Genomic DNA, 16073 nt, shown 5'->3' on the forward strand with positions numbered 1-16073 from the left:
GCGTGGTTAGAGCGGGTGGGCGTGGTTAGCGGGAAGGGGCGGGGCTAGTGGGTGTGGTCACCAGGGGGGCGGGGCTTGGGGGGTTTTCCCGCCAGTTTTGGGATCCCCCCTCCCCATTTTTGGGGTTTTTCCCGCTATTTTTTGGGTTCCCCTTCCCCGTTTTTTGGGGTTTTCCCGCCAGTTTTGGGGTTCACACCCAAATTTTGGATCCAAAATCCCCATTTTTGGGATTTCCTTCCTCGTTTTTTGGTGCTTTCTCCCCATTTTTGGGGTTCCCACCCAAATTTTGAATCCAAAATCCCCATTTTTAGGGTCCCACTCCCCATTTTTTGGGATTCCCTTCCCATTTTAGGGTTTTTCCCACCATTTTTGGGATCCCCTTCCAATTTTTTTGGGATTCCCTTCCTCGTTTTTTGGGGGTTTCTCCCCGTTTTTGGGGTTCCCACCCGAATTTTGGATCCAAAATCCCCATTTTTTGGGATTCCCTTCCCATTTTAGGGTTTTTCCCGCCAGTTTGGGGATCCCCTTCCCCATTTTTGGGGTTTTTCTCCCCATTTTTTTGGTTTCTCTCCCAATTTTTCATGGTTTTTCCCCCATTTTTCGTGGTTTTTCCCCCATTTTTCGTGGTTTTCTCCCCCTTTTCAGGTTTTTTTCCCCAATTTCCCCAGTTTTTGCCCCGTTTCAGCCGCACCTGGCACCAGCTCTCCCCTGTCCAGGCTCCTCCTCACCACACCGGCGCTGGTTCCATGGTAAGCTCGAGGCCACTTCTGCCAACCTCCTCCCTCCAGCCGCGGCTTCGGCCTGCGGGCAGGAAACAGCCAAAATCAGCCCAAAATCAACCAAAAAATCACCAAAATATCAGCCCAAAATCAGCCCAAAATCAGCCAAAATCAACCAAAAATCAGATCAAAAAATCAGATCAAAATCACCCAAAAATCACTGCCAAAATCAGATCAAAATCAACCAAAAATCAGTCAAAATCAGCCCAAAATCAGATCAAAAAATCACCAAAAAATCAGCCCAAAATCAGCCCAAATCAGCCCAAATCAGCCCAAAATCAGATCAAAATCAGATCAAAATCAACCAAAAATCAGCTCAAAATCACCCAAAAAATCAGCCCCAAAATCACACAAAAATCACAAAAAAATCAGCCCAAAATCAGATCAAAATCAGCCCAAAATCAGCTCAAAATCAGCCAAAATCAGATCAAAATCAACCAAAAAATCAGCTCAAAATCAGATCAAAAAATCAGATCAAAATCACCCAAAAATCACTGCAAAAATCAGCCCAAAATCAGATCAAAATCACAAAAAAATCAGCTAAAAATCAGCTCAAAATCACAAAAGAAATCAGCCCAAAATCAGCCCAAAATCAGATCAAAATCACCCAGAAATCAGCCCAAAATCAGATCAAAATCAACCAAAAATCAGCTCAAAATCACAAAAAAAATCAGCCCCAAAATCACACAAAAATCAGCCCAAAATCAGCTCAAAAATCACCCCAAAATCAGCCCAAAATCAGATCAAAATGAAGCAAAAAATCAGCCCCAAAATCACACAAAAAATCAGCTCAAAATCAGCTCAAAATCACCAAAAAAATCAGCCAAAAATCACAAAAATATCAGCTAAAAATCAGCCCAAAATCAGATCAAAATCAACCAAAAATCAGCCCAAAAAATCAGCCAAAATCAGCCCAAAAATCAACCAAAAAATCAGCCAAAAATCAGATCAAAATCAGCCCAAAAAATCAGCCAAAATCAGCTCAAAGTCAACCAAAAAATCAGCCCAAAATCAGCCAAAAATCAGTTCAAAGTCACCCAAAAATCACAAAAAAATCATCCACGAAATCACACAAAAATCAGCCCAAAATCACCCAAAAATAACCTCAAAATCAACCAAAATCATCCCAAAAATCACCCAAAAATCAGCCTCAAAATCACACAAAAAATCAGCCCAAAATCAGCCCAAAATCAGCCCAAAATCAGCTCAAAACAGCCCAAAATCGACCAAAAAATCAGCCAAAATCAGCTCAAAATCACAAAAAAAATCACTACAAAATCAGCTCAAAATCAAGCAAAATCATCCCAAAAATCACCAAAAAATCACCCAAAAACCATCCCCCCAATTTCGCCCCAACTCCCCCAAAATCCCCAAATCCCCCCAAATTCCCACAGAATACCCCAAATCTCCCCCAAAGCCCCCAAATCCCCTCAAAATCCCCCCAAAATCCCTGGAAATACCCCAAGATACCCTAAACCATCCCAAACTCCCAATTTCCCCAATTTTCCCCCAAAATCCCCCCAAACTCTCCCAAATTCCCCCCAAATCTCCCCCAAATATCCTAAACCATCCCAAATCCCCAAAACCCCCAAATCCCCCCAATTTCCAAACTCCCTAAACCCCCAAATTCTCCCCAAATCCCTGGAAATGCCCCCAAATCCCCTAAACTCCCAAATTCCAATCCTAAAACCCCCAAAATCCCCCAAACCCCTAAATTCCCCCAAATCTCTGAATCCAAAACCCCCAAATTCCCCCAAATCCTCCTCAAATCCCCCAAAATCCCCAAAAGCCCTCCCCAAATTTCCCTCAAATCCCCTTCAGGCCCCATTCTCAATACCCCCTCTAAATTCCTCAAATCTCCAAAAATTTCCCTCACTCCCCTCCCCCAATCCCCACTTTCCCCCTTAAAATCCCCCAAATCCCCCCAAAATCCCCAAATCCCCAAAAATCCCCAAAATACCCCCAAATCACAAAACCCCAAATCCCTCAAAATCCCCACAAACCCAATCCCCAAATCCCCTTCCCCCCAAAACCCCCAAACCCAAAATCCCCCAAAATCCCTAAAACCCCCCCCAACCCCCAAATCTCCCCAAATCTCCCAAAATCCCCAAATCCTCCAGATTCACCAAACCCCCCCAAATCTCCCCAAACACCCCAAAACACCCTTCCAAATTTCACACAATTTCCCCAAATCCCTAAACTAAATTCCCAAATCCCCAAACCCCAGTCCCTAAATCCCCAAAAATCCCCTAAAATCCCAAAATCCCCCCCAAATCCCCCTAAATCCCAAATTTCCCCCCAAATCCCCCAAATCCCCCAGACCTGAGGCTGAAGCGGCACCAGCCCAGCGGCTCCTGCTGGTCCCGCGGCTCTGCCGCTCCTCCCCCCTGGCAGGCTGGGCAGAAGCAGCGACTGCGGCGAGGCTCGGGGGCGAAGTACTCGTCTGGTTTGGGGAGAAAAACGGGGAATTCGGGAAAAATAGGGAAAAAATTGGAAAAAATGGGAAAAAAGGGGAGAAAAGGGGGAAAACAGGGAAAATGGGGAAACCGAATGGGCAAAAATAGCGGGAGGGTAAGGGAAGAAATAGGGGAGATAATGGGGAAAGATGGGGGAAAAATAAGGAATACATGGGGGAAAAATGGAATTGAGAAAATGGAGAATATGGGAATATCGGGAGATAATGAAAAATGGGGGAAATGTGAGGGAAAATGGGGGAAAAATAGAGAGATAATGGGGGAAAATGGGGACATAATGGGGAAAAATGGGGGAAAAAATGGGGGGAAATGGGGGAGAAAATAAGGAATAATGGGGAAATATGGAGGGAAAATGGGGGGAATTGGGAAAAAATAATGGGGAGAGAGGGGGAAAACCGGGAATTTGGGAAAAATAGCGGGGAGAATTATAGAGAAAAACCAGGAATTCGGGAAAATCATGGGGAGGATAATGGAGAAAAACAGGAAATTCAGGAAAAATAGGGAAAAATGGGGAAAATTGGGAATTTGGGCAAAATAGCAGGGAGAGTAATGGGGAAATATGGGGAATGGGAAAATATGGGGAAAATAGAGAATATAAGGGGAAAATATGGGGAAAAAATGGGGGAAAATGGGGAAAATTGGGAGAAAAATAGGGAAAACGGGGAAATATGGGGGAAATAATGGGAAAAGATATAGAGAGAAAATGGGGAAATGGGGAAAATGGGGGAAAATGGGGAAAATGGGGAAAATAGACAGATAATGGGGAAAATGGGGAGAAATACTGGAAGATAATGGGGGAAAAAATGGGGAAAATGGGGGAAATGGGGAAAAATGGGGAAAATGGGAAAAATGGGGAAAAATTTGAAAAATGGGAAAAAATAGGGAAAATGGGGAAAATGGGGAAATAGGAAAAATGGGGAAAAATGGGGAAAAATGGGGGAAATGGGGAAAATGGGGAAAAATGGGGGAAGTAATGGGGAAAATGGGAATAATGGGGAAAAATGGGGAAAATAATGGAAAATAATGGGAAAAATGGGGAAAATGGGAAATAATGGGGAAAAATATGGGGAAAAATGGGGGAAAATCGGGAAAAAAGGGGAAAAATCGGGAAAAATGGGGGAAAAACGGGGAAAATTGGGAAAAATGGGGAAAAAATCGGGGAAAATGGGGAAAAATCGGGGAAAAAGGAAAATATGGGAAAATAATGGGAAAAATGGGGAAAAAAATAGAGAGATAATGGGGAAATAATGGGAGAAATTGGGGAAAATAGGGGAAAATGGTGAAAATATGGGGAAAGTGGGGAGAAAATAAGGAATAATGGGGGAAAAATGGGGAGAATAATAGAGAAAAATGGGGGAAATGTGGGGGAAAATGGGAAAACATGGGGGGAAATGGGTTAGGGAGAACAAAAACAGACAGAAACAGATAAAACAGATCAAAACCAGACCAAAAACAGCCCAAAACACCCCAAAACCAGCCTAGAAACAGCCCCAACCGCCAAAACCACCCCCAGGGACCCCAAAAACAACCCAAAACCACTCCAAACACACCTTCAGGGACCCCAAAATCCCCCTAAAATCCCCCCAAATCCCCCCAAAACATCCCAAAATCCCCCCAAATCCCCTAAAATTCCCCAAAATCTCCCAAATTTCAAAATCCCCCAAAATCCCCAAATTTCCCCAAAATTTCTCCCCAAATTCTACCCAAAATCCCCTAAAACCCCAAATTTGCCCCGAAATCCCCCAAAATTCCCAAATTTTCCCCAAATTCCTCCCCAAATTTCCCCCAAAATCCCAAAATTCCCCAAATTTTCCCTAAATTTCTCCCCAAATTTCTCCAAATTTTCCCCAAAATTCCCCTAACTTCCCCTCAAAAACCTCCAAAAATCCCCAAATTTCCCCCAAAATCCCCAAATTTTCCCTGAAATTCTCCAAAATCCCCCAAATTTTCCCCCAAAATTCCCCTAAAATCCCCCAAAATCCCCAAATTTCCCCAAAATTTCTCCCCAAATTCTACCCAAATTCCCCTAAAACCCCAAATTTTCCCCGAATTCCCCCAAAATTCCCAAATTTTCCAAATCCCCCAAACCCCAAAACTCCCCAAAATTCCCCAAAATCCCCCAAAATCCCCCCAAAACCCCAAAACACCTCCAGGACACCCCAAATCCCCCAAACCCCCAAATCCCCCAAATCCCCCCAAATACCCCAAAATCACCCAAAATCCCCAAATTCCCCAAAATCTCCCAATTTCAAAAACACCTCCAGGACACTCCCCAATCCCCCAATCCCCCCAAATCTCCCAAATTCCCCCAAATTCCCCCCAAATCCCCCAAAATCCCCAAATCCCCTCCAAATTCCCCCCAAATCCCCCAAATTTCCCCAAAATCCCCAAAATCCCCCAAATCCCCCCAAACTCCCCCAAACCCCCAAAATCCATCCAGGACACCCCCAATTCCCCCCAAAATCCCCCAAACCCCCCAAATCCCCACCTGGCAGCAGCAGCAGCTCCTTGACTCGCGCGCAGAGCGCCTGGTAGGGGCAGGGCTGGGGGGGCTCGGGGGGAGCCCAGCACAGGCTCTCCTTCACCCCTGGGGGGCACAGGGGGTCAGAGAGCTCCCGAGACCCCTCCCCAAAAATTTGGGAGGGTTTGGAGAGCCCTGACCCCAAATTTGGGGGGTTTGGGGTGAAAAAATCCCGAAATTTGGGGGTTTAAAGGTGAAAAAATAGCGAATTTTGGGGGTTTTAGGGTGAAAAAATTGTAAATTTTGGGGGAAATTGCAATTAAAATTAGCCCCCCACACCTCAAATAAATAAAATTTGGGGGGTTTGGAGACCCCTGACCCCAAATTTGGGGGGTTTAGAGTGAAAAAATCCCGAAATTTGGGGGAAAATGGCATTAAAAATGGAATTAAAATGGAATTAAAATTAAAATTTGACCCCCTCCTTAAAAAAAATTTGGGGTCTGTGAACCCACCTGGACCCCTGAGACCCCTCCCCTAAAATTTGGGGGGTTTGGAGACCCCCGACCCAAAATTTGGGGGGTTTGGGGTGAAAAAATCGTGAATTTTGGGGGAAAATCCTATTAAAAATGAACATCCCACATGTCAAATAAGTAAAATTTGGGGTGTTTGGAGACTCCCAGAGGGAATTTAGGAGATCCCAAAAATATTTGGGGGGTTTGGAGAGCCCCGACCCCAAATTTGGGGGTTTGGGGTGAAAAAATCCCGAAATTTGGGGGTTTAAAGGTGAAAAAATAGCGAATTTTGGGGGTTTTAGGGTGAAAAAATTGTAAATTTTGGGGGAAATTGCAATTAAAATTAGCCCCCCACACCTCAAATAAATAAAATTGGGGGGTTTGGAGACCCCTGACCCCAAATTTGGGGGTTTGGGGTGAAAAAATCCCGAAATTTGGGGGAAAATCCTATTAAAAATGAACATCCCACAGGTCAAATAAGTAAAATTTGGGGTGTTTGGAGACTTCCAGAGGGTATTGAGATCCATCCCAAAAAAATTTGGGGGGTTTGGAGACCCCCGACCCCAAATTTGGGGGTTTTGGGGTGAAAAAATCCCAAAATTTGGGGGTTTAAAGGTGAAAAAATAGCGAATTTTGGGGGTTTTAGGGTGAAAAAATTGTGAATTTTGGGGGAAAATGCAATTTAAATGAACATCCCACACCTCAAATAAATAAAATTTGGGGGGTTTGGAGACCCCCGACCCCAAATTTGGGGGGTTTGGGGTGAAAAAATCCCCAATTTTGGGGGTTTTGGGGTGCAAAAATCGTGAATTTTGGGGGTTTTAGGGTGAAAAAATTGTAAATTTGGGGGGAAAATGCAATTTAAATGATCATCCCACAGGTCAAATAAGTAAAATTTGGGGTGTTTGGAGACTCCCAGAGAGAATTTAGGAAATCCCCAAAATTTGGGGGGTTTGGAGACCCCTGACCCCAAATTTGGGGGGTTTGGGGTGAAAAAATCCCGAAATTTGGGGGGAAATGGCATAAAAAATGGAATTAAAATGGAATTAAAATTAAAATTTGGCCCCCTCCTCAAAAAAATATTTGGGGTCTGTGAACCCACCTGGACCCCTGAGACCCCTCCCTAAAATTTGGGGGGTTTGGAGACCCCCGACCCCAAATTTGGGGGGTTTGGGGTGAAAAAATCCCGAAATTTGGGGGTTTTGGGGTGTAAAAATCGTGAATTTTGGGGGTTTTAGGGTGTAAAAATTGTAAATTTTGGGGGAAAATGCAATTTAAATGAATATCCCACACCTCAAATAAATAAGATTTGGGGGGTTTGGAGACCCCCGACCCCAAATTTGGGGGGTTTGGGGTGAAAAAATCCCGAATTTTGGGGGTTTAGGGGTGAAAAAATAGCGAATTTTGGGGGTTTTAGGGTGTAAAAATTGTGAATTTTGGGGGAAAATGCAATTTAAATGAACATCCCACACCTCAAATAAATAAAATTTGGGGGGTTTGGAGAGCCCTGACCCAAAATTTGGGGGGTTTAGGGTGTAAAAATCCTAAATTTTGGGGGAAAATCCCATTAAAAATGAACATCCCACAGGTCAAATAAGTAAAATTTGGGGTGTTTGGAGACCCCCAGAGGGAATTTAGGAGATCCCAAAAAAATTTAGGGGGTTTGGAGACCCCCGACCCCAAATTTGGGGGGTTTGGGGTGAAAAAATCCCGAATTTTGGGGGTTTTAGGGTGTAAAAATCACGAATTTTGGGGTCTCTGAACCTCCCAGACCCCAAATTTTTGGATTTCCCTCCCCAAATTTCAGGATCTCACCTCCCAAATTTGGTGTCTCCCTCCCCAAATTTTGGGGTCTCTTCCCCAATTTTCGGATTCCCCTCCCAAATTTCAGGTTCTCTCCCCAAATTTTCACTTCCACTCCCCAAATTTCAGGTTCCCCTCCCCAATTTGGGGTCCCTTTCCCCCCCAGACCCCAAATTTTTGGATTCCCCTCCCAAATTTCAGGTTCCTCTCTCCAATTTTGGGGTCTCCCCTCCCCAAATTTTAGGTTCCCACCCCAAATTTCTCCTTCTCCCCCCCAAATTTCAGGTTCTCCTCCCCATTTTTGGGTTCCCTTTACCCCCCAGACCCCAAATTGTGGGTTTCCCTCCCAAATTTTAGGTTCCCCACCCACATTTCGGGTTTCCCTCCCCAAATTTTCAGCTCCCCTCCCTAAATTTTTGGATTCCCCTCCCCATTTTCAGCTCCCCCCTCCCCAAATTTCGGGGTTCTCCTCCCCATTTTGGATTCCCCTCCCCAAATTTCAGGTTCCCCTCCCAAATTTCGGGTTCCCTCCCCAAATTTTTGGATTCCCCTCCCCAGATTTCAGGTCCCCTCCCCAATTTTGGGGTCTCCACCCCAAATTTGGTGTCTCCCTCCCCAGTTTTTGGATTCCCCTCCCCAAATTTCGGGTTTCCCTCCCAAATTTCGGGATCTCCTCCCCAAATTTCAGGCTCCCCCCCCCCATTTTGGTGTCTTCCCCCCATTTTTAGGGTCTCTCCCCCCAAATTTCGGGTTCCCTTCCTCATTTTCAGGGTCTCCCCTCCCCAAATTTTGGTTTTCTCTCAAAGTATTCACATCTCCCCTCCCCAAATTTTGGGATCTCCCCTCCCAAATTTGGTGTCTCCCTCCTAAATTTCGGGTTCCCTCCCTAAATTTCGGGTCCCCCTCCCCATTTTTGGGGTCTCCTCTCACCCACACCCCAAATTTCAGGTTCCCCTCCCCAAATTTTAGGTTCCCACCCCAAATTTTAGGTTCCCACCCCAAATTTGGTGTCTCCCTACCCAAATTTTGGTGTCTCTCCACCCCATTTTTGGGTTCCCCTCCCCAAATTGGGGTCCCTTTACTCCCCCAGACCCCAAATTTTTGGATTCCCCTCCCCATTTTCGGGTTCTCTCCCCAAATTTTGGGGTCTCCCCTCCCCAAATTTCAGGTTTCCGTCCCAAATTTCGGGTTTGTCTCCCCAAATTTTTGGATTCCCCTCCCCAAATTTCGGGTTCCCACCCAAATTTGGTATCTCCCTCCCCAAATTTTCAGATTCCCTCCCCAATTTCAGCTCCCCCTCCCCAATTTCGGGTCTCCCCTCCCCAATTTTGGGGTCTCCCCTCCCCAAATTCTGGGTTCCCACCCCAAATTTCAGATCCCCCTCCCCAAATTTTGGATTTCCTCCCCAAATTTTCAGTTCCCCTCCCCAAATTTCAGGGTCTCCTCCCCCCCAGACCCCAAATTTTCAGTTCCCCTCCCCAAATTTCGGGTTCCCCTCCCCAATTTGGGGTCCCTTTACCCCCCCAGACCCCAAATTTCGGATCCCCCTCCCCAAATTTTGGGGTCTCCCCTCCCCAAATTTCGGGTTCCCCTCCCCAAATTTTGGGGTCTCACCATCCACCACGTCAGCTTTCTCCACATCCCCTCTGCTCCTGTCGGCGCTGCTCGCCCCTCCCCCCTCGGGACCCTCGGCCACGATTGTCACCTGGGGGGGGGAGGGGACACAAATTCGGGGGGCTGAACCCCTTTTTGGGGTCCTGAACCCCTTTTTTTGGGGGGCTGAACCCCTTTTTGGGGTCCTGAACCCCTTTTTTGGGGTTCTGACCCCTTTTTGGGGGGCTGAACCCCTTTTTTGGGGTTCTGACCCCTTTTTGGGGGGCTGAACCCCTTTTTGGGGTCCCAGGTCCCTTTTTGGGGTTCCAGGGTCCATTTTTTGGGGGGTCTGACCCCTTTTTTGGGGTCCTAGGTCCCTTTTTGGGCGTCTCTGAACTATTTTTGGGGTTCCAGGGTCCCTTGTTGGGGTCTGACCCCTTTTTTGGGGTGACCCTGAACCCATTTTTGGGGTCCTGAACCCCTTTTTTGGGGTCATAACCCCTTTTTTGGGGTCCTGAACCTCTTTTTGGGGTTCCAAGGTCCCTTTTTTGGGGTTCTGAACCCCCTTTTTGGGGTCCTGACCCCCTTTTTGGGTGACCTTGAACCCATTTTTGGGGGTCCTGAACCCTTTTGGGGTGATCCTGACCCATTTTTGGGGTTCCAGGCTGCCTTTTTTGGGGGTTCTGAACCCTTTTTTGGGGTCCTGAACTGGTTTTTGGGGTCCCAAGGTCCCTTTTTGGGGGTCCTGAACTCTTTTTTTGGGGTCATAACCCCTTTTTTGGGGTCCTGAACCCTTTTTTGGGGGGGTCTGACCCCTTTTTTGGGGGGCTGAAGCCCTTTTTGGGGTTCCAGGATCCCTTTTTTGGGTCCTGAACCCTTTTTTAGGATCCCAGTTCCCTTTTTGGGAGGAACCCTCAACCCTTTTGGGGTGACCCTGAACCCATTTTTGGGGTCCTGAACCCTTTTTGGGGTCCTGAACCCCTTTTTGGGGTGACCCTGACCCCCTTTTTGGGGTCCTGATCCCTTTTTGGGGTGACCCTGAACCCCTTTTTGGGGTCCTGATCCCTTTTTGGGGTTCCAGATCCCTTTTTGTGGGTCCTGAACCCTTTTTTTGGGGTCCCAGTATCCTTTTTTGGGGGTCTCAGGTCCTTTTAGGGGATCCCAAATCTCTTTTTTAGGGGTCTGACCCCTTTTTTGGGGTCCTGAACCCTTTTTGGGTGACCCTGAACCTTTTTTTGGGGTTCCAGGCTTCCTTTTTTTGGGTTCCAGATCCCTTTTGAGGGTCCTGAACCCTTTTTTTGGGGTCCCAGTATCCTTTTTTGGGGGTCTCAGGTCCTTTTAGGGGATCTCAAATCTCTTTTTTGGGGTTGCAGGTCCCTTTTGGGGATCCCAAGTCTTCTTTTGGGGTGCCCTGACCCCTTTTTTGGGGTCCTGAACCCTTTTTGGGGGTCCCAGGGTCCCTTTTTGGGGTGTCCCTGACCCCTTTTTTGGGGTCCTGAACCCTTTTTGGGGGTCCCAGGGTCCCTTTTTGGGGTCCCAGCATCCCTTTTTGGGTGTCTCAAGTCCTTTTAGGGGATCCCAAATCTCTTTTTTGGGGGTCTGACCCCATTTTTGGTGTCCCAGCTCCCTTTTGGGGATCCCAAGTCTTCTTTTGGGGTGCCCTGACCCCTTTTTTGGGGTCCTGAACACTTTTTGGGGTCCCAGGGTCCCTTTTTGGGGTCCTAGGGTCCCTTTTTGGGCATCTCAGGTCCTTTCAGGGGATCTCAAATCTCTTTTTTGGGGGTCTGACCCCATTTTTGGGGTCCCAGCTCCCTTTTGGGGTGCCCTGACCCCTTTTTTGGGGTCCTGATCCCTTTTTGGGGTTCCAGAATCCCTTTTTTTGGGGTCCCAGCTCCCTTTTGGGGTGCCCTGACCCCTTCTCAGGGGTCCCAAAAATTTGGGGGGAGTCCCAGAGTTTTGGGGTTTTTTCTCTGGATTTGGTGACTCTCTAGGTGGATCTAAATGGGGTTTTCATTGTCCCCAAATGGGATTTTTGGTGTCCCTGATTTTTGGGGTGTCCCAAATTTTTGGGGTGTCCCTCACCTGCTGGCACTGCCCATCCAGGTGTGCCCAGGTGTGTTTGGAGGGTTAATCCCCTGAATTTTCAGAATCCCTGGACAGATCTGAATGAGGTTTTTGGGATTCCTGGATTTTGGGAGTCCCTGGGTGTATCCAAATGGGGTTTTTGGGGTTCCCCAATTCTCAGGATGTCCCCAGTTCTCAGTCTGTCCCCTCACCTGCTGGCACTGCCCATAGAGGTTTGGGTGGATCAATTCCCTGATTTTGGGATCAATTCCCTGAATTTTGGGGTCTTTTCTCTGGGATCTGAATGAGGTTTTTGGGATTCCTGGATTTTGGGCATCCCTGGGTGTATCCAAACAGGGTTTTTGGGGTGTCCCCAATTTCTGGGATGTCCCCAGTTCCCAGTCTGTCCCCTCACCTGCTGGCACTGCCCATCCAGCTGTGCCCAGGTGTGTTCGGAGGGTTAATCCCCTGAATTTTGGGAATCCCTGGGCATAACTAAATGGGATTTTCGATGTCCCTGATTTTTGGGGTGTGCCCAGTTTTTGGGGTGTCCCCAACTCCCGGGCTGTCCCCTCACCTGCTGGCACTGCCCATAGACATTTGGGGTGATCAATTCCCAGATTTTGGGATCAATTCCCTGAATTTTGGGGTCTTTTCTCTGGATTTAGAGTCTCTAAGAGGATCTAAATGGGGTTTTTGGGATTCCTGGATTTTGGGCATCCCTGGGTGTATCCAAACGGGGTTTTTGGGGTGTCCCCAATTTCTGGGGTGTCCCCAACTCCCAGGCTGTCCCCTCACCTGCTGGCACTGCCCATCCAGGTGTGCCCAGCTGTGTTTGGACAGTTAATCCCCTGAATTTTGGGCATCCCTGGGCGTAACTAAACGGGGTTTTCAATGTCCCTGATTTTTGGGGTGTCCCCAATTTTTGGGATGTCCCCAATGTCCAGTCTGTCCCCTCACCTGCTGGCACTGCCCGTAGAGGTCCAGCAGCACGTAGCAGGGCGCTGGCACCCCGCTGGCCACCACGCCCTGGTCTCGGCCGTTCACAAAGAGGTGCAAGCGGCCGGCAGTGTCCACCAGCAGCCCCAGCAGTGTCCCGGCAGGGAGAGACTCCAGGCTGGGGCCACAGTGCTCCCGGATCTGGGGGAAATTTGGGGTGAATTTGGGGGATTTTGGGAAATTTGGGGTGATTTTGGGGTGATTTGGGGTGATTTTGGGGGGTCAGGGGGAGGGGAGCCCCAGCAGTGTCCACCAGCAGCCCCAGCAGGGTCCCGGCAGGGAGAGACTCCAGGCTGGGGCCGCAGTGCTCCCGGATCTGGGGGAAATTTGGGGTGAATTGAATGGGGTGATTTTTTGGGGATTTTGGGGTGATTTTGGGGTGATTTTGGGGTGATTTGGGGATTGGGTGATTTGTGGTTTGGGGGGTTTGGGAGGATTTGGGGTGATTTTGGGAGGATTTGGGGTGATTTGGGGTGATTTTGGGGTCTCAGGGGTAAGCAGCCCCAGCAGGGTCCCGGCAGGGAGAGACTCCAGGCTGGGGCCACAGTGCTCCCGGATCTGGGGGGAATTTGGGGTGAATTTCGGGGATTTTGGGGGATTTGGGGGTGAGATTTGGGGATGGGGAGGCAGAATTGGGACATTCAGGGAGTTTTGGGAGGGTTTTGAGGGGATTTTGGAGGGGATTTGAGAGGATTTTGGGTGAATTTTGGGTGAATTTTGGGCAATTTTGGGGGATTTGGGGTGATTTTGAGGGATTTCGGGTGATTTTGGGGTCTCAGGGGTAAGCAGTCCCAGCAGGGTCCCGGCAGGGAGAGACTCCAGGCTGGGGCCGCAGTGCTCCCGGATCTGCGGGGAATTTGGGGTGAATTTGGGGGATTTGGGGAGGATTTGGGGAATTTTCGGGTATTGGGGTGGTTTTGGGGTCTCAGGGGGAGGGGAGCCCCAGCAGTGTCCACCAGCAGCCCCAGCAGGGTCCCGGCAGGGAGAGACTCCAGGCTGGGGCCACAGTGCTCCCGGATCTGCGGGGAATTTGGGGTGAATTTGGGGGATTTTGGGGGGATTTTGGGGGATTTTGGGGAGATTTGCGGATATTTTCGCAGTGGTTTTGGGGATATTTTGGGGACATTTTCAGGATATTTTAGGCTATTTTTGGGGATATTTTCGGGATATTTTGGGGATATTTTCAGGATATTTTCGGGCTATTCTCAGGATGTTTTTAGGGTATTTTTGGGATGTTTTCTACCTTCCTGGCGTTGTGGAACAGAGCTCTCCTCTGCAGGATCCAGGCCGAGTTTGGGGTTATTTTGGGGATATTTTGGGGCTATTTTCAGGCTATTTTGGGGATATTTTGGGGATATTTTGGGGATATTTTCAGGATATTTTGGGGCTATTTTCAGGATATTTTGGGGATATTTTTGGGATGTTTTCAGGCTATTTTAGGTGTGATTTCCCCTACCTTCCTGGCGTTGTGGAACACGGCTCTCCTCTGCAGGATCCAGGCCGAGTTTGGGGATATTTTGGGGCTATTTTCGGGATATTTTCAGGATATTTTGGGGATATTTTCAGGGTGATTTCAGGCTATTTTCAGGATATTTTCAGGGTGATTTCAGCATATTTTCAGGATGTTTTCAGGCTATTTTCGGGGTGATTTCCCCTACCTTCCTGGCGTTGTGGAACACGGCTCTCCTCTGCAGGATCCAGGCCGAGTTTGGGGATATTTTGGGGATATTTTGGGGCTATTTTGGGGATATTTTCAGGCTATTTTGGGGATATTTTCATGGTGATTTCAGGACATTTTTGGGATATTTTCGGGGTGATTTCCCCTACCTTCCTGGCGTTGTGGAACACGGCTCTCCTCTGCAGGATCCAGGCTGAGTTTGGGGTTATTTTGGGGATATTTTGGGGATGTTTTGGGGCTATTTTCAGGATATTTTTGGCATATTTTTGGGATGATTTCAGGATATTTTTGGGGTGATTTCAGGCTATTTTGGGGATGTTTTCTACCTTCCTGGCGTTGTGGAACACGGCTCTCCTCTGCAGGATCCAGGCCGGCCGTTTCAGGCCGTGGGCACAGGCTGGCAGCGGCGAGCGGCCAGGGGGAGCAGCAGTGACCCCCAGGGCCAGCGAGGAGCTCCACTGCGGGTTCAGCGCGTCGATCTGCACCTGTGACGTCATAGACACCGCGATGACGTCATCAGGGATGTCATCAGCACATCGGTGATGTCATCAGCACATCAGTGATGTCATCAGTGACCCCTCAATGTCACACTTCAGAAAAAAACCCCAAAATTCCCCCCAAATTCAGCTCCACTGCGGGTTCAGTGCGTCGATCTGCACCTGGGACGTCATCAAAACAGCCGTGACGTCATCGGTGATGTCATCAGTGACCCAGTGATGTCATCAGCATGTCAGTGATGTCATCAGCACATCAATTAATATCACCAAAACCCCCCAAAATCCCCCCAAATTCAGCTCCACTGTGGGTTCAGCGCGTCGATCTGCACCTGTGACGTCATAGACACCGCGATGACGTCATCAGGGATGTCATCAGCACGTCAGTGATGTCATCAGTGACCCAGTGATGTCATCAGCAAACAACTGATATCACCAAAACCCCCCTAAAATAGACCCCAAATTCAGCTCCACTGCGGGTTCAGCGCGTCGATCTGCACCTGTGACGTCATCGAGACATCCGTGACGTCATCAGTGATGTCATCGGTGACGTCATCGGTGATGTGATCAGTGACCCATCCATGTCACATTAAAATAACCCCAAAAATAGCTCCCAAATTCAGCTCCACTGTGGGTTCAGTGCGTCGAGCTGCACCTGTGACGTCACAGTGATGTCATTGTGACGTCATGAGTGCCTCAATGACATCACTGATAACACCTGTGGGCTCTGGGCTGCCGTTGGCTGATCCCCTGTGACGTCACCGCGGTGTCCCCCTGTCCCTGAGGACATCACAGAACATCTGACCCACCATTGGCCAATCCGCTATGACATCATCAAGATCCTCCACGCCCTTCCCTCTCCACTATGACATCACTGCGGCTCTGAGCTCCCATTGGCTGATCTTCTATTACATCACCATCACATCCTCACATCCCCCATGACGTCACAGGGTCCCTGAACCACCATTGGCTGATCCTCTATGACATCACCACTGTGTGTCCTATCCCTGATGACATCACAGAGCCGCTGAACTCCCATTGGCCAATCCCCTATGACATCATCACCATTCTCCATTCCCCCCATCCCCTTGATGACATCACGGATGTTCTGAGCCCCCATTGGCTGATCCCCTATGACATCGCTGATGATGTCACAAGGCCCCTGAACCACCATTGGCTGATCCTCTATGACATCATCAACATCCTCCACGCCCCC

The 16073-nt window shown here is 48.3% G+C and overlaps 1 protein-coding gene across 3 annotated transcripts in view; it reads right to left on the reverse strand.

Moving 5' to 3' along the window:
- The window catches only part of NEURL4 (neuralized E3 ubiquitin protein ligase 4), a 45283-nt gene that overhangs the window by 5564 nt on the left and 23646 nt on the right, over positions 1 to 16073 (reverse strand). For all 3 annotated transcript variants that reach the window (XM_085045104.1, XM_085045102.1, XM_085045103.1), the window contains 6 exons: positions 14690 to 14848; positions 12647 to 12826; positions 9644 to 9734; positions 5742 to 5840; positions 3102 to 3222; positions 692 to 801 (listed from right to left, as the gene is read on the reverse strand). In XM_085045104.1, coding sequence (XP_084901230.1) covers positions 692 to 801; positions 3102 to 3222; positions 5742 to 5840; positions 9644 to 9734; positions 12647 to 12826; positions 14690 to 14848 — 760 coding nt within the window. The remainder of the gene's footprint in view (positions 1 to 691; positions 802 to 3101; positions 3223 to 5741; positions 5841 to 9643; positions 9735 to 12646; positions 12827 to 14689; positions 14849 to 16073) is intronic.

Source organism: Lichenostomus cassidix, unplaced genomic scaffold (genome assembly GCF_008360975.1).
Source record: "Lichenostomus cassidix isolate B80296 unplaced genomic scaffold, HeHo_3.0 HiC_scaffold_34, whole genome shotgun sequence".
Classification (NCBI taxonomy): domain Eukaryota; kingdom Metazoa; phylum Chordata; class Aves; order Passeriformes; family Meliphagidae; genus Lichenostomus; species Lichenostomus cassidix.